The sequence below is a fragment of the Nilaparvata lugens genome, chromosome 3 (genome assembly GCF_014356525.2).
Source record: "Nilaparvata lugens isolate BPH chromosome 3, ASM1435652v1, whole genome shotgun sequence".
NCBI classification, from domain to species: domain Eukaryota; kingdom Metazoa; phylum Arthropoda; class Insecta; order Hemiptera; family Delphacidae; genus Nilaparvata; species Nilaparvata lugens.
This window is the reverse complement of record NC_052506.1, coordinates 82318618-82335110: the sequence shown is the minus strand read 5'-3', so window position 1 is coordinate 82335110 and position 16493 is coordinate 82318618. Positions and strand designations below refer to the sequence as shown.

General features: G+C 35.4%; 1 protein-coding gene across 1 annotated transcript in view; it reads left to right on the top strand.

Moving 5' to 3' along the window:
* Positions 1-152: 152 nt before the first annotated feature.
* LOC111055118 (calpain-5-like) overlaps positions 153-16493 on the top strand; it is a 52194-nt gene continuing 35853 nt past the window's right edge. Inside the window, exons 1-4 of the mRNA XM_039424795.1 lie at positions 153-380; positions 2618-2749; positions 6047-6255; positions 9793-9985. Of these exons, the coding sequence (XP_039280729.1) occupies positions 174-380; positions 2618-2749; positions 6047-6255; positions 9793-9985 (741 nt within the window). The 5' untranslated portion in view covers positions 153-173. The remainder of the gene's footprint in view (positions 381-2617; positions 2750-6046; positions 6256-9792; positions 9986-16493) is intronic.

Genomic DNA, 16493 nt, shown 5'->3' with positions numbered 1-16493 from the left:
AATATCCCCTCCCGTCGCCGAGTACTAGCGGTTCGAGAAACATGCGTCTCCTCTGCACCACTCTGTATTTTATGTAAATCTCAAGAAAATTACATGGATATGATTGTATTGTAATGTTTTTGGAATAATAATATTTTTTTTGTCGCAGTTTGATGTGAGTCGGCGCATGCACAATGGATGCGCTGAGCAGCGTGGTGGAGCGGGTGAGCGGAGGGGTAGGGGGTGGCGGTTGGGTGGCCTACAAGAAGCAGGACTTTGCGGAGTTGAAACGCCACCATCGCGAGGAGGCCACGCTCTTCATTGATCCCACTTTCCCGGCCATTGACTCTGTGATAGGCACATCCAGTATTCCGCCCAACATCCAGTGGAAGAGGCCTGGGGTGCGTATGAACTTGTTGATATTCTATAATCTATAATAATATTATAAATAAAATTATACATTGTCTTTTTTATTAAGGACCACTTTAAATGTAAATAAAAATATAAATGTCCGAAACATGTTGTGATAAAATAATTTAAAAGGGTAGTGAGATTTATGTTTTTATTTTTTTGTTTTTTAAAGCTTCCCAGAGACTAATCAGAGTACAGGAATTGTCAAAAATTTATAATACATACAGTAATACAAAAAAGAAAAAATCACACAAAGGAACCCTCTCTACACACAAACTCTTCTGTGGTAAAGAATACTCCAAGCATCAAAAATCTATTCAACTCCTTCTCAAAAACATCCACATCTTCACAATTTTCAAATGAGTAGGAAGCTGTCTAATAAATTTAAGACCCTTAAATGTTTTTTTTCTAAAAAAGATCTGTTCTGTGATACAGTGAAGCATAGTCTCCTCTATGTCATGTATTGTGTATTCAAGCGAATCAGCATTTCTAGTCATAGTCTTTCTTCTAACATGCATAGATATAAATAGAGGGAACGGTTTAAAATTATACACGTACGGGATAGGTAATTCACGATTGATGCATCATGACGTCTGAACTACTCTACTGATAAACTTGAAATTTTGCAAAATGATTCCTAATTTACCCAGGATGGTTATTTCAAACTCTCCAAGATTCTACTCCGTCAAGTTTCCAGTTTGTGAAGTTTTAAAATATACCCTTGCGGAGCACGGGTTAACTGCTAGTATATAACATTATAAAGAAAAGAATTGGCTTATACATGTACGGGATAGGAAATATACGATTGACGCATCATCACATCTGAACTACTAGACTGATTATCTTGAAATTTTGCATAAAGATTTTGAATTTACCCAGGATATAAAGGCCTATTTTCAGTTCGTCAAGATTTTAATACGTCGAATTTCAGTTTTCAAGTTCCCAGTTTATGATACTTTGCTTGAGTGGTCACCTATCTGTCTATCTATCTATGATATTATAAAGGGAGGAATTGATTACATATGTACGGGATAGGAAATACACAATTGACGCATCATCACTCTTATGAAATAATAAACTAATCAACTTGCAATTTTACTATAGGATTCTGAATTTAACGAGGATGGTTATAGGTCTTTTTTCATTCGTATTAATCGATCAGTCCCAATTTAATAATCAAATCTAATTTATTCAATATGTATTTCAAAGTTTATGTAACATTAAAAGCCTAACCAAACAGAGCTGTCTCTCAAATAGAGCTTTGGTGTAATTGGTACACCAGACTGTGAGATCTCTCTTTACATGATTGAATAAATGATAAATTTATGCATCAACTCAACCACATGCACTCAACACCATCAAAATCCATCTACTAAATTGCGATAATGATAACTTTTTGTGTAGTTGAGAAGTTGATTTTGTGGTAATTATTCATATTGAATGAAAAAGACTAAGAAATAAGACATAATGATAACTTATGTTCTTGTCCAAAAATGAATAAAAAATTTATTGATTTGATTTGAAATATAGTATATTTCGCACCTAGGGCCGAAAATTAGACTTTTCCGGCTCGAAATCGGTTTTCAAGACCGAGGCCGTAGGCCGAGGACTAGAAAAGATTGAGAGCCGGAAAAACATTTTTGCCCGTGGTTCGAACGCTATTTTTCGCCACACAGAAAAATAAACTATATATATATATAATATATATATATATATATATATATATATATATATATAATATATATATATATAATAATAATTGTTTACTAAGCACTTCTGAAAGCAGAAGTGGAAGGTCATAGCTCTAGCAAATCTGAGGTAATCTGAATATCAGGAAATTGTCCAAGTATTTTTATTTTTTATTCTGATTTGTCCAAATAACCTAAAAGATTATGTTCAATTATGTGGGAGGTTAAGTTTATACTTTTTTATTCTTTCAAATGACAATAAGATGATATTATTATAAATATTTTAATTATTGAATAATGAACACAAATAATGAAAAGTTTTTTGATCAGCTGTTTTTTAATTACCTTTCTTAGTTCCATGTTAGCGGCTGGAAAGGGTACTCTTTCCGGCCTAGGCCGGGAAGAAACCTGTTCTGACGTTAGACGAGAGTCGTCTGCAAACAATGACTTTCATATCTATGTAGGGACTGGAAAACAGCTGATTTCTGTGCAGTGTGGCGAAAAATAATTGATATCTTATTTTGTGATTTGTTTCACAGGACCTGTGCGCGAATCCTCGTCTGTTTAGTGACATTGAGAAGCCACAAGTAGTGAGGCCGGGCGAGTTCAGTTGCAACTGGATTGTTTCTGCATGCGCCGTTCTGTCCGGTGTACATGAGATCCGCAATAAGGTACCCAAAACGTTGCAAATAATCTACTATCCAATTTATCCAAAACTGGAAAATAAAGCCTTCAGAAACTCGATGATGTACAGTCCGGATCCTATAGCTTTGCCTGTCGGCGGAAGGCCACTAGACTACAATACTACCCGTTCAAAAATATAGAACATTTTGAAAATGTATCTTTCCATAAGCAACAGATGCTCTTTTGTATCTTCTCAAAAGCAACGTGTTGCATCCGAAGAGATACACAAGGAGCTTTAATGTATCAATCCATAAGCAACAGATGCTCTTTTGTATCTTCTCAAAAGCAACGTGTTGCATCCGAAGAGATACACAAGGAGCTTTAATGTATCAATCCATAAGCAACAGATGCTCTTTTGTATCTTCTCAAAAGCAACGTGTTGCATCCGAAGAGGTACACAAGGAGCTTTAATGTATCTTTCCATAAGCAACATTAGAGCTGTCCCTTCTCAAATTCATACTACAGTCCAAATCAAAATGTAGGTTAAGGCTGTGCAAAGGCTAAAAATTAACTTTCTACTGGTCATATTTTTTAATTTTTTTTTCGATTTGTATATCATGAAGCTATCAAAATAAAAAAGATTTCTCAGGAAAACATTTTTTCCGATCATTTTACTTTTTGAGATTTGATCGCCTAAAGTTTAAATTTTTGGGACAGAACATTTCAAGTTCGGTAAGAGATAAGTCAATGAGATTTGGAGGATAGATTCTTAATGGTATTGTTAGTTCAATAAAACAAAAATTTTCTAAAAATATCAATTTTTGAGAAAATTATTCAATTTACTAAAACTGACCAAAATTAACTTTTAGTTGAGTTATTTTTGGTAAATTGAATAACTTTCCCAAAAATCAATATTTTCAGAAGAATTTTGTTTTACTAGATCAACAATACCATGAAGAATCTATCCTCTAAATCTGATGGAGTTATCTCTTACCGAATTTGAAATGTTCTGTCCCAAAAATGTAAACTTTAGGCGCTCATATCTCAAAAAGTAATGATCGGAAAAAAGTTTTCCCCAAGAAAACTTTTTCATTTTGATAGCTTCATGATATACAAATTGAAAAACTTTGAAAAATATCACCAATAGAAAGTTTATTTTTAGCCTTTGCACAGCCTTAAGCAAATACTATAGTGAGGTCCACGTTTATAACAGCAGTGTTGGATAATCAATGATACTGCTATCCTTGTCTGTCATTCAACAGAGCGGATAGCGCTATCTCTCTCTCGCTTTGATCTGTTGCCAGATCGTCTTTTAACAATGTAGAATTGATAATTAATAAACAAAATTATTTATAATGGACATTATATTTATTCTAGCAGCAATGCTACTTTCTTATTAATAAACTATAAGTATATAGCTACATTTAGCATCAACTTGCTAATGCAATTAGTAAGTACCCTTATTGTTTTTCGTTTTCTTTGTTTGTAATGTTTTTTGGAAAATAAAGTTCAAAGTAAGTTCAAATATATAATATATATATATATATATATATATATATATATATTATATATATATATATATATTTCATCATAATTTATTATGTAAATTCATGAAATTTTTGAAAAAATTCCTGCTTAATAAAATATAATTGCTTCATGAAGCACTTTAGGAGCAGTAATTGTTTACAATATCAGGGACCGAGCTTCGCTCTGGAATACAGAAGCATAAAAAATTTATAATGCGAAAGAAGAAATTATAATAATATGCATAGTTCATACAGAAATGTTCTATCTAATCACAGTGAATTAAGATTAATTTCCAGAGGAATGCAAAAATTTCCCTCACAAATGCCCGGTTGCACAAAAGCCGGTTAAATTTTAATCCTGAATAATTTCACGTGAACCAAATCACAGAAGACCATTTTAAAAAGATGGATCTACTGGAATAGATCAGGATTGAAAATAATCCGGCTTTTTTGCAACCGGCACTAAGTACCTGATTGAATGATTATAAAATTTCAACAGCTGAGTCATAATTTTGACACAGTCCCACACACATATGAACTCGCTCACTCACTTCCTTCATGTCAACAGACGTCGAAATAATTATTATCAGATGTTTTTCCAAGGTTGAATAATAATTATCCTTTTAATGTCATTCAGCGAGTTTTCCCAGGGATGAGACCTAGTGCAATCGAATTTTTATATTATAAACCTACTATGTTCTGAATTTCGTGTGATTCGTTAGAGCGGTTTTCGAGATTCGGTAAAATACAAACATATAAACATCTAAACATATAAACAGAAATTGCTCGTTTAATAGTATAGGATTATTATTTTCTATCATACATGATGGTATATTCTCTCAATGTTTCATTTTGTATTTTGCTATTTTCAATGTAGTCTATAATTATTTGATGTGTACCGATGTGAACAATAAAGCTTGATTTGATTTGATTGATTATTTTAAACGAGAATGAACAGTTAGTATTACATCAATAAACCTGTATCGGCTACCGTCTATAGAAGGAATTGACAAGACAGAGGATCGGCAACGTTTTCTCCTATCTTTCTCCACTGCCATTATAACGTGGACCTCACTATAGCAAATACTACTTAGCAATAACTATGTAGGTGTAGCATAGGCCTAATACTGCTATGTCGTCAAATAGTGTTCAAATTGATACTATTATGATTTTCTGCAGAAGATAATTGGATGAATCCAATATTGAATACGACAAATACAGAAATTTTGGTAAAGAACTCCCTAGTTATGATGTGTCATTGAATCATCTGTAAAAAGTGATATACACTATTCTAGTTTGTGGTGTTTGATTCTGCAACTTTTCAAGTTTCGCCCCCCTGCAGTTGGCTGACCTGCTTGACCTTAAGACGGCGCCAGGGAACAGTTCCTTCAGTTCAGACTCGCTTTCCGGGAAGGTGGATAGGGAGAGCTCGCCCAAATGCTTGGCCACCACGAAGCCCGGACTAAACCCCTCTGGACTTTTTCTTTTGGAGAAACATAAAAAATGTTGTGTACAGTGAAAAAATCCATTACATTACAGACATACTCCATTCACGGGAAAGAATCTTCACGGCGGTTGGGACAGTTACACCTGATATGTTGGTTAATATATGGCAAGAACTTGAATATCGTCTCGACGCAGGCCTTTGTGCGCAGGGCAACAAATGGATCCCATGTTGAAGTTGTCTGATGTTGAACAAAACTTTCTCTCTTTTATTGTATGCACTTGTTGGTGAAGTTTTCCATTAATTTACACATTAAATTTATACCTAAAACTAGGGAGCTCTTTTTCAAACACTCTGTATTTTGATGTTTGCAGGTGATACCGGATTACTGGGAACAGGAATGGGACCCGGCACGACCGGAAGTGTACTGCGGCCTGTTTCACTTCCGGTTGTGGCGCTTCGGCCAGTGGGTGGATGTGGTGGTCGACGACCTCCTCCCCACCCTCGACAACACCCTCCTCACCCTGCAAGGCCAGCACGAGAACGAGTTCTGGCCTGCGTTGGTCGAGAAGGCTTATGCCAAGTAAGACTTAGTCCAACATATCATATTTTATAATCTCTAATATATTTAATCTAGTGATGCAGAGTGAGCATAAATTATTGAACAAATTTCATAATTCAGTATGGTATATCCGTATGGGGGGGCTGTTATAATTCTCACTTAGAAGAGCTTTTCATAATTCAAAAATCAATAATCAAAACAATTTTAAATAAACCCAGACTTTACCCAACCGACTTGACTTTCAAAGAGTTTAATGTGTTAACAGTTAGGCAGTTGTACGTAATAAATGTAGCGAAATATATAATCAAACATAAAGCTAATTTTCCTTGCACAAATAACACAATCAATAACCTGTACAATCTGAGACCCTCCTCAAATAAGTATCTTATGTACAATACAAACATTGAAACCATCAGAAGACAACTTATATATTTAAGCACTAAATTGATAAATAAAATTCCTGAAGAATATATCTGCTGCGCAAAATTGACTAAAAAAATAAAACATGATATTAGTATTTGGATAAAACGAACTATTTTTCTACCTGTAAATTAAACAAAGTAAAAGAGGAACTTAGTGTTTTTGTGTGCTCACTTACCAATCTAGTGTGGACCTTTTTATTTATTTTTCTTTATTAAATTAACTATCCTATCATCCCACCTCACCTTTTTTCCTAATCCTTTATTTTCCCTCTCAAGGATTGAAAGCATTCCTAGTACATGGGTAACCATAGTTGAAAGAGCTTCAATCCCACCCCTTTACACCAAATTCTGAATTAGCATCTTGTACGGACATTTTTGTTTTTTTTTTGTACTAATTTTGCTAGTTGTTTATTCTTGTTGTAATTTAATATTACTTGTATTTTATGTATGTGTGTAAAGGAAAATACATTGAAATTGAAAATTGAAATTGAAATTGAATTGAATAAAAAAATTTGGTGTGGCGCACTCACACAACTTTCATTGCCGTTATGAAAATTTATCACCTGACGCTAGTGTTCCCGCGCAATTCAAGTCTACTATTCAAATATCTAAGCCAGCTGGTGACAGAACTATAACGCTGGAGACACACGAGGTCTGCTATCTCTTCTTAGTGAATGATTTAATAGAATCAACAGTTGCCAACAGTTTGCAATTGAAATAATAACATTTTCTCGAATTTCGAGCTTATTTTAAATTTTAGGTGAAAATGTTACTGAACATTAATTGTAGAGATTTTCATGCTCAATCTTTTCCATTTGGAATTTTTTGTTTAAATTGTATCTGAAGCCTGATAATTGGGAATCTAAAATCAAACTTTACCTGGATGGGGCGGAGCTCCTGAAATTTTTACTGATATGGGACTTTTGGCAGTTGATAGAGCTTAACAATGACTATTCTAGGTATGAATTTGATCGAAATCGTTGGAGCCATTTTTGAGAAAATCGCGAAAAACCCTGTTTTTGACAACATTTTCGCCATTTTAGCCGCCATCTTGAATTGTATTCGATCGAAATTGTTCGTTTCGGATCCTTATAGGGGAGGGACCTTAAGTTCCAAATTTCAAGTCAAATTTCAAGATGAGATATCGTGTACACAGACGCACATTCACTCATACATACACACACACACACACACACACACACACACACACACACAACACACACACACACACACACACACACACACACACACACACACACACACACACACACACACACCACACACACACACACACACACACACACACACACACACACACACACACACACACACACACACACACACACCACACACACACACACACACACACACACACACACACACACACACACACACACACACACACACACACACACACACACACACACACACACACACACACACACACACACACACACACACACACACACACACACACACACACACACACACACCACACACACACACACACACACACACACACACACACACACACACACACACACACACACACACACACACACACACACACACACACACACACACACCACACACACACACACACACACACACACACACACACACACACACACACACACACACAACACACACACACACACACACACACACACCACACACACACACACCACACACACACACACACACACACACACACACACACACACACACACACACACACACACACACACACACACACACCACACACACACAGAGACCAATACTCAAAAACAACTTTTTTGGACTCAGGGGACCTCAAAACGTATAGAAATTTACAAATTGGAGTACCTTAATTTTTTTCGGAAAGCAATACTTTCCTTACCTATGGTAAGAGGGCAAGGAAAGTGAAAAATAATGAATAAGTGTACTGTACTTTCATGGATATTAATTCATTGAAAAGCCAATTTCAAATAGTTTTATCTATAACACATGACAAGTTCGACAAATTTCTACGTGAGCACTTTTTGTTGCACATAAAATATCTAGACGATATTCAATTTCACACCATACATTGTCGATCTGGAGTAATGTACCGAGATGGTTTTTAGTGACTTTAAGGTAATGACAATACGACAATTATATATTAAAACCGTAATCGAATACTTGATAAAATATAAATCCCTTTTTCCTCGCACTTTAAATTCAATTGTAAATAATTATAATTCAAGGCCCACTGCAAATAGATATGTCACATATCACACCAATATTGAATTTTTAAGGAAACAGTTGTTGATCTATATAAGCACTAAAATTATAAACCTTATTCCGGACCACTTCCTCATAGACTCTAAGATTATTAGAAAAACTAAACTAGAAATAAAAACCTGAACATACAGTAACTTTTTCTTCCATATCAACGTATGAATCTCGATATTTCTGCTCAAACTACTGTTTGCAAGGCTAATTCTTTTAGATACATTTTTGTTAACCGCCAAATAGTTTAATGCATCTTATGACAAACTTTATCTGTATTCACTTCTGAGGAGACACAATGCGGCATTTAATTTATATAGATAGTTTTCCCTCTGCTAAATAAATAATTTACTAAAAATCAATTAATTCTGAATACCGAAGACAACACAATTATTCGAAACAAAGCAATGTCTTTAAAGCATGTGAGTCTTCAACCTGAGGCGGCACTGCTGGATGGTTACACACAGAACAGTCATTTTGTTTTTAGTCTGGGAGTTTAGAATAAAATACATGGGCGGTTATGGAGCAGCAAACACTCTTTTCTACTATCTACCGACGGCTGTTGTATGACGCAATGATTATAACAGCTGATTTTTATTTCTGTGTGTGGCCAGCTCACAAATCTTCTCCCATAAGGATTACATGTAAACTTTGAAGGACCGTAGGAAAGAGTCCTGAAGTCTGTTTATAAATTTTATAGGCCATAAACCTGGTCCTGAACATAACGAACATAACTAAAAAAAATGATCAAATTTGGTGCAAACATAAAAAAGTTATTGAATGTCAAAATTTGAGGCTCGATTTTAATTCATTAGCATCTGAATAAATGCAATAAATCAGTAATTTCCATCAATAAAAAGCATTCGATTTGATTTGTTTTGTGGAGGTTGCACGGTTCATACGACGCTCTGCGTGAGGGTCACCTGAGCGATGCACTGGTGGACTTCACAGGGGGCGTGTCCGAGGTCATTGACCTTCAGGCCGAGGAGTACTCCAGTCACGAGGACAAGCGACGCGAGTTCTTTGAGATTCTGCTCAACGAGATGGCGCATCACTCGCTCATGTGCTTCTCTGTACTTGTGAGTATCCATTTTGGTTCGGAGTGCCCTTAAATTTTAGGTAACCGCAACATGGTCGATATGCATTGAAGTCCCTAGACGACACTAGTGATCTCGTTTTTCCATAGAGAAAAAAAATTCAAAATTTGTCTCATTGACCGAGCGAAGTGAGGTCTAAGATTCAAGTCGACGGTATTTGCATTACTCTTCATGTTTAAATGTTTATTTGTTGCGCATTTAAGGCGAAACGCAGCAATAGATTTTCATGAAATATGACAGGTATGTTCCTTTTTAAATTGCGCGTCGACGTATATACAAGGTTTTTGGAAATTTTGAATTTCAAGGATAATATAAATGGAAAAAGGAGCCTCCTTCATACGCCAATATTAGAGTAAAAATCAGACTATAGAATTATTCATCATAAATCAGCTGACAAGTGATTACACAGATGTGTGGAGAAGCCAGTCTATTACTGTATTTGTATAAGGTCCAGTTTCAATCAAAGAGGTATGCATATTCAAGCTGGGTTCACACCAAATTTACTAGTAGTTCTGTGAACAGTAGACCTCGCGCTCAGTAAGTTACATTGACCTGAAGTCGGATTATAAATTTGATAGGCCATAAACCTGGTCCTTAACATAACGAACAAAACTAGAAAAAACATCAAATTCGGTGCACACATAAAAAAGTTATTGAATGCCAAAATTTGAGGCTCGATTTTTATTTATTGACCGAGCGAAGTGAGGTCTAAGATTCAAGTCGACGGTTTGGCATTTCTCTTAATCTTTAAATGTTTAAATGTTTATATGTTGCGCATTTGCGGCGAAACGCGGTAATAGATTTTCATGAAATTTGACAGGTATGTTCCTTTTTTAATCGCGCGTCGACGTATATACAAGGTTTTTGGAAATTTTGCATTTCAAGGATAATATAAAAGGAAAAAGGAGCCTCCTTCATACGCCAATATTGGAGTAAAAATTAGACTATAGAATTATCATAAATCAGCTGTTGAGTGGATTATAAATTGCATGCCATGACGCATGCGATTCAATATATCTCAATGTAACATGGTGAAAACTCAGCTGCTGTGTGGACTATTAATTGTATGCCTCATTGGATGCAATTTTCATGCACTATTAAATGAGCGCATGCAATATTAATAACCAAAATAACATAGTATTGTCTCTCGACCTTTCTCTGCTTTGAACTTGGGCTGTTCTGTTGCCAGTATGTCTTGATGGAGATCAGCTTTTGATGTTAACATTTTTGATACAACAACCCCAACAGCCATTAGCCGTTTCCACACCGATATCTCGCCGACACGACATACAGACAGGATTTACTCTGATGGACAGTATAATAGAAGGCTGTGGTTTATAACTGCGCGAGGTCTACTGTTCACTGAACTACTAGTCTATGAGACACTAGGACGACACTATAGTGAGGTCCACGTTATAATGACAGTATTTGATTTAAATTCATATTCATTTATTTCGCCTTAAAATTATACATATTATTCCATCTTACAAAATGGCACTACCGGCAAAGAACAACTTTTGCCCCGGCAGTGAGTTCGAACAACTAGGTACAGCAAACATGTCAATAACCTTGATTAACCTTGGTGTTGCTTGCTATCCTTGTCTATCATGTAGACTGTGTACGGCGAGATATCGGTGTGAAAACGGCTAATGGCTGTTAGGGTTGGTGTATCAAAAATGCTAACATCAAAAGCTAATCTCTTCAAGACATACTGGCAACAGGACAGCCCAAGTTCAAAGCAGAGGAAGTTCGAGAGACAATACTATGTTATTAATGGCATGCGTTATTGCACGCAATCAATAGTTCACTTATTTATTCACAATGGAGACAACGGGTTTCCCCAAATATGTTTCCTTAACAATAAAAATTGTACGGATACAAATGAAAAAAGAAAAATAATGATAAAAATAATACGAATTTATACAATAATAAATAATACAAACAACAAAAATACCACCTGATTCAAAATGGAAAATACAAAGATTTCAAATACTTATGAAAAAAGTAAAGATAAAACAAATTGAGAATTCAAAATTCCAAAACTTATATAAAATTATAGAATAATATAATAACAAATAATGAACAAAAATTTTATCAATAAATAACATTTATAACTGAACGACGTCCATGCTTACACAATCATGCTCACACAATATTTAATTATTATCATATAACGCTTTCCGGAATTTAGCGCGAAAAAACCAGAAGACATCTAGGCGCCCAGACAAGCTGTTATAAGTTCTTTGCATCCTATTATTTTAATAGTGCATAAAAATTGCATTCAATGAGGTATGCAATGAGGCATGAAATTTATAGTCTACACAGCTGTTGATGTTTTACCAAGTTACATTGAGATATTGAATTGCATGCGTCATGGCATGCGATTTATAATCCACTGGACAGCTGATTTATGATGAATAATTCTATAGTCTGATTTTTACTCTAATATTGGCGTATGAAGGAGACTCCTTTTACCTTTTATATTATCCTTGAAATGCAAAATTTCCAAAAAAAACCTTGTATATACGTCGACGCGCAATTTAAAAAGGAACATACCTGTCAAATTTCATGAAATTCTATTCCCGCGTTTCGCCGTAAATGCGCAACATATAAAAATTTAAACATAAAGAGAAATGCCAAACCGTCGTCGAAGTGAATCTTAGACCTCACTTCGCTCGGTCAACAAGTAGAAATATGATTAACTACCAAAATATTTATTCTCAACTTCAGGAGCGATTGGTGACGTGGTCGCACTGAAAGCTATCGATAAGATAAGTTGAGCTTAATGCGCTTGCTACTCCCGTTGCAAGGGTGATGAATTAAAGAGCCAAACTGTTCTATATACCTAAAGCTATAGATCCACTCACATCACTCTTCATCATTACATAATCTTCTTTCTGGGCTTGTGTATGTATAAAAATTCGAGGAAGGAGCAGTTTTGAGCACTACATTGTTTATCCTCCCTCAATATTATTTTAATGAATTGAATGAGCGAAGCGAATTCTATGTTTTAAGTCAATCGGCTTTTGTCTGTTTGTTTGTACCGCAGTTACAGTAGCAGTTATGGTCCGATTTGGATGAAATTTGGTATACAAGTACTTTGAAACAAGGCGCAGAAATGTATATATTTAAAATTTTTAAATTCATCCCCGTTTCAAGATGGCGGCCCATTATTCAGAAATTTCACCCCAAAAATCAGCCTAACTTTTCAATACTTTATCGGAGCAGGTTCAAATTAGGCTCATTCTTCTCAGTGCTACAAAGCGGTATTACTTCATGTGTCACATGTTCAAAATTTTTAAACTATCATCATACTCTGAATTCTATTTGTATGTGTGTTTGTGTGTGAATAGGTGGGAGTGTGTGAGTAGTGATGTTAGTGAGTGTAGCGAGTTCTACTGGTCTCTGAACTACTAGTGATAAGTATCTTGAATCAATTGAATCAAGAAATTTCGGAGGAGACGATAAAACGTCGGTCCCGACTACCTAAAAAAGTAGTCGTTATCTCTCATCATCAAATCCCTCTCATTCATTACCCACGCACGCGCCTAAGAGCTTATGTGCGCTCCACCCTCAGTATTATTAAATTAATTATGAATTATTACTAATAGACTATTATTACCCACGCACAAGCCTAAGTGCTTATGTGCGCTTTACCCTCAGTATTATTATTATTATTGAATGAATTTTGAATTATTACTATTATACTATTATTAACCACGCTTAAGCCTAGAACTAATGTGGGCATCATCCTCAGGAAATAAACAATTTTAATTAAACAAATTATATGAAAATTTATTATCAAATCATTGTAAATATATTTTCTTGACAAATAAAATACAATTGATCATTATTTACAAGAATCAACAATTAATAATATTATATCAGATATACTTTAAACATGCTGTCCACTCTGGAAGGTGGTGGAAATCTGTGACTTGGCAACCCTGTAGTCCTAAAATTTTACTGACTTAATAAAGCGAATAGATTGACGTCATACTGTCAGCATTGATTGTATGCTAAGCGGTTCATATTGAATCTCACATACTATTTTTGGATTGATACCTCAAACAAGAATATTTGGTCAATGCTTCTCTACAGTTTTATCATCTACCTTCTCCAAAATACAACCTAACCTAACCTAACCTAAACACATAGTACTATTTTTTTCTTTATTCTTACAAACAATAAAATTATAATTAAAAACAATTCATTCGAAGAGGAAAAATGACGAACCATGAGCAAGTAAATTGTGCAAAATAAGATTAGGTTTTCACTTTCAAATAATTGTATGAATTGGCAACTAGGTGATCGTAGCCTTATGTACTACTGTATCGCCAGGCTAAATAAATTGATTGATTGATTGATTGATTGATCTTGTGAAGGGAGAAACAAGTTTCAAGAAACCTATCCAACGATAGTTAACATTTTAGCTTCAACCACTCGAGCTTCACTCTACTTTTGCTACTGACTATGTTTTCACTCTAAAAAAGGGCCGGTTACAGAGTCGTTACATAAAATCAATCATAGCTATGTGAGACATAGTTTAAAATCACTGACATAAATGGTTGGTCGTTGCACAGACGTTTGCTGAAGCCCATTTAGCTATATCTAGAATTAGCATCACACTGTAGCTCTATTCACTTTTTTCCGTACATGCTTCTATCCAACCAATGTCTTGGCATCGGCGAAAGTTTCAATCGACATCACTGTGAACAGAACTGAAAGACCTCACATAAAATTGATGAACAATATGGTGACTCTTGGCTTTTGGCGAGATTTCTTACCATATTTAGCGATTTGGAGGTTATAAACAATTTAAAAAAACAGGAAGAGAAATAGTTATTTGTGCAACTAGTGCGCAAAGTGACAGTTTGCTGCACCGAAAGAAACGTTTACTTGGAGTGGTTTGTTGAGTGCAGCAGAGGAACTTTGCGCACGTATTTCACATTAAATTTTTCCTACAGTTAATATGAATATGAAAAGTGAGTAATTATGGGTAAAATTGCCTGAAATGCATCAAATGATTTTCTGTGTAATTTTATTATTAATAAATAAAATTGAATAATGTAGTAGTGTTTGAATTCCCCGGTCAATTGACTGTGGCGAAGAACTGAAACTGAACTGAACTGAACTGAACTGAATGAAGGGATGGGTGTCACTGATGTGGAGGCTGTCCTCGAACTCGGTGTCCTTGACATTATTATAACGTGCAGTGAGGTATACCACAGTCACTGTTACCAACTTAATTTTGATTTTGCTGCACTGGTGCTCCATATAACCCACCAACTATTTTGCGTTGCCATGTTGCAAATCTGGAGTGCAGAAAAAATTTTCCCGCACTAGAGCGGAAAAGTGATTCTTTGCGTTCTGTAATCAGTGCAGCAATGGCCACTTTTCAACGTAACTGTAGGAAAAAATAATTTACTTATATACAGATGGTTTCTCGTAAACATCTTTCAAAAAAAAGCTATCACAACCTCTAAAATGCATTTGGTGGGAGTAGATATTGAATTTAACTGCACGACTTCGGGCCCATTTCTCCAGCTGTTGGAGACATAAATAAGCTCTTTCTGATGACTGTGCAACAAAATCATGTGTCTAATTGGGCGTTTTTTGTTTTATGGGAGCTATAGTTTACTTTGACAACTGTGCAACGAAAAGTTGAGTTATGGCTTCATAAATAATAAGTTAAATGCCTGATTTCAACTTTATGTGACGATTCTGCAACCGGGCATAAGGGCCGGTTTCAGAGCTCGTGATTTAGTTACGTTCCAGCAGAGAAAACTCCTATAATATTGTATTCTGTGGTTCTAGACTTTAAACAGCTGGAGTCAGAAAATTGGCTTTCCGAAACGGGCCGGTGTAGCACAGCCACCTCTAATACAAGGCCCCGGCCTACGATACTGCAATGTCGTACTGTAGGCCTAGAATCTAATACATGATTGATGAAAAAGATTTTAAAAAAATACCAGCTGATCTTTTATGCCTACGATATTGCAACGTCGTAGTGTAGGCCTAGAATCTAATACATGATTGATGAAAAAGATTTATAAAAAAATACCAGCTGATCTTTTTCAACAATCATGTATTAGATTCTAGGCCTACACTGCGACGTTTCAATATCGTTGGCCGGGGCCTTGTATTAGAGGTGGCTATGGGAATAGTCGCAGTTTTTATGATAATCTTTATTTTCTAATGTAATTGGAAACGTTTTTCTTTGACGAAATGAAACATTCTTAAATAATTCAAAATAACTAAAACTTTACACTATTTTCTCTTTGTGTTCAATTTTCTAGTTTTTCGAAATTGAATTTAAACGTGGACTGCGGCTACGCCCCGTTTCGGAAAGCCAATTTTCTGACTCCAGCTGTTTTAGGTCTAGAGCTCGGGAACCGGCCCTAAGGAATGTTCTTTAATCTTCGCTTCACTCCACATCTGCTGCTCCACATCTATTCACCTCTGGAATTCACTCAGAACAGTTCTTAAA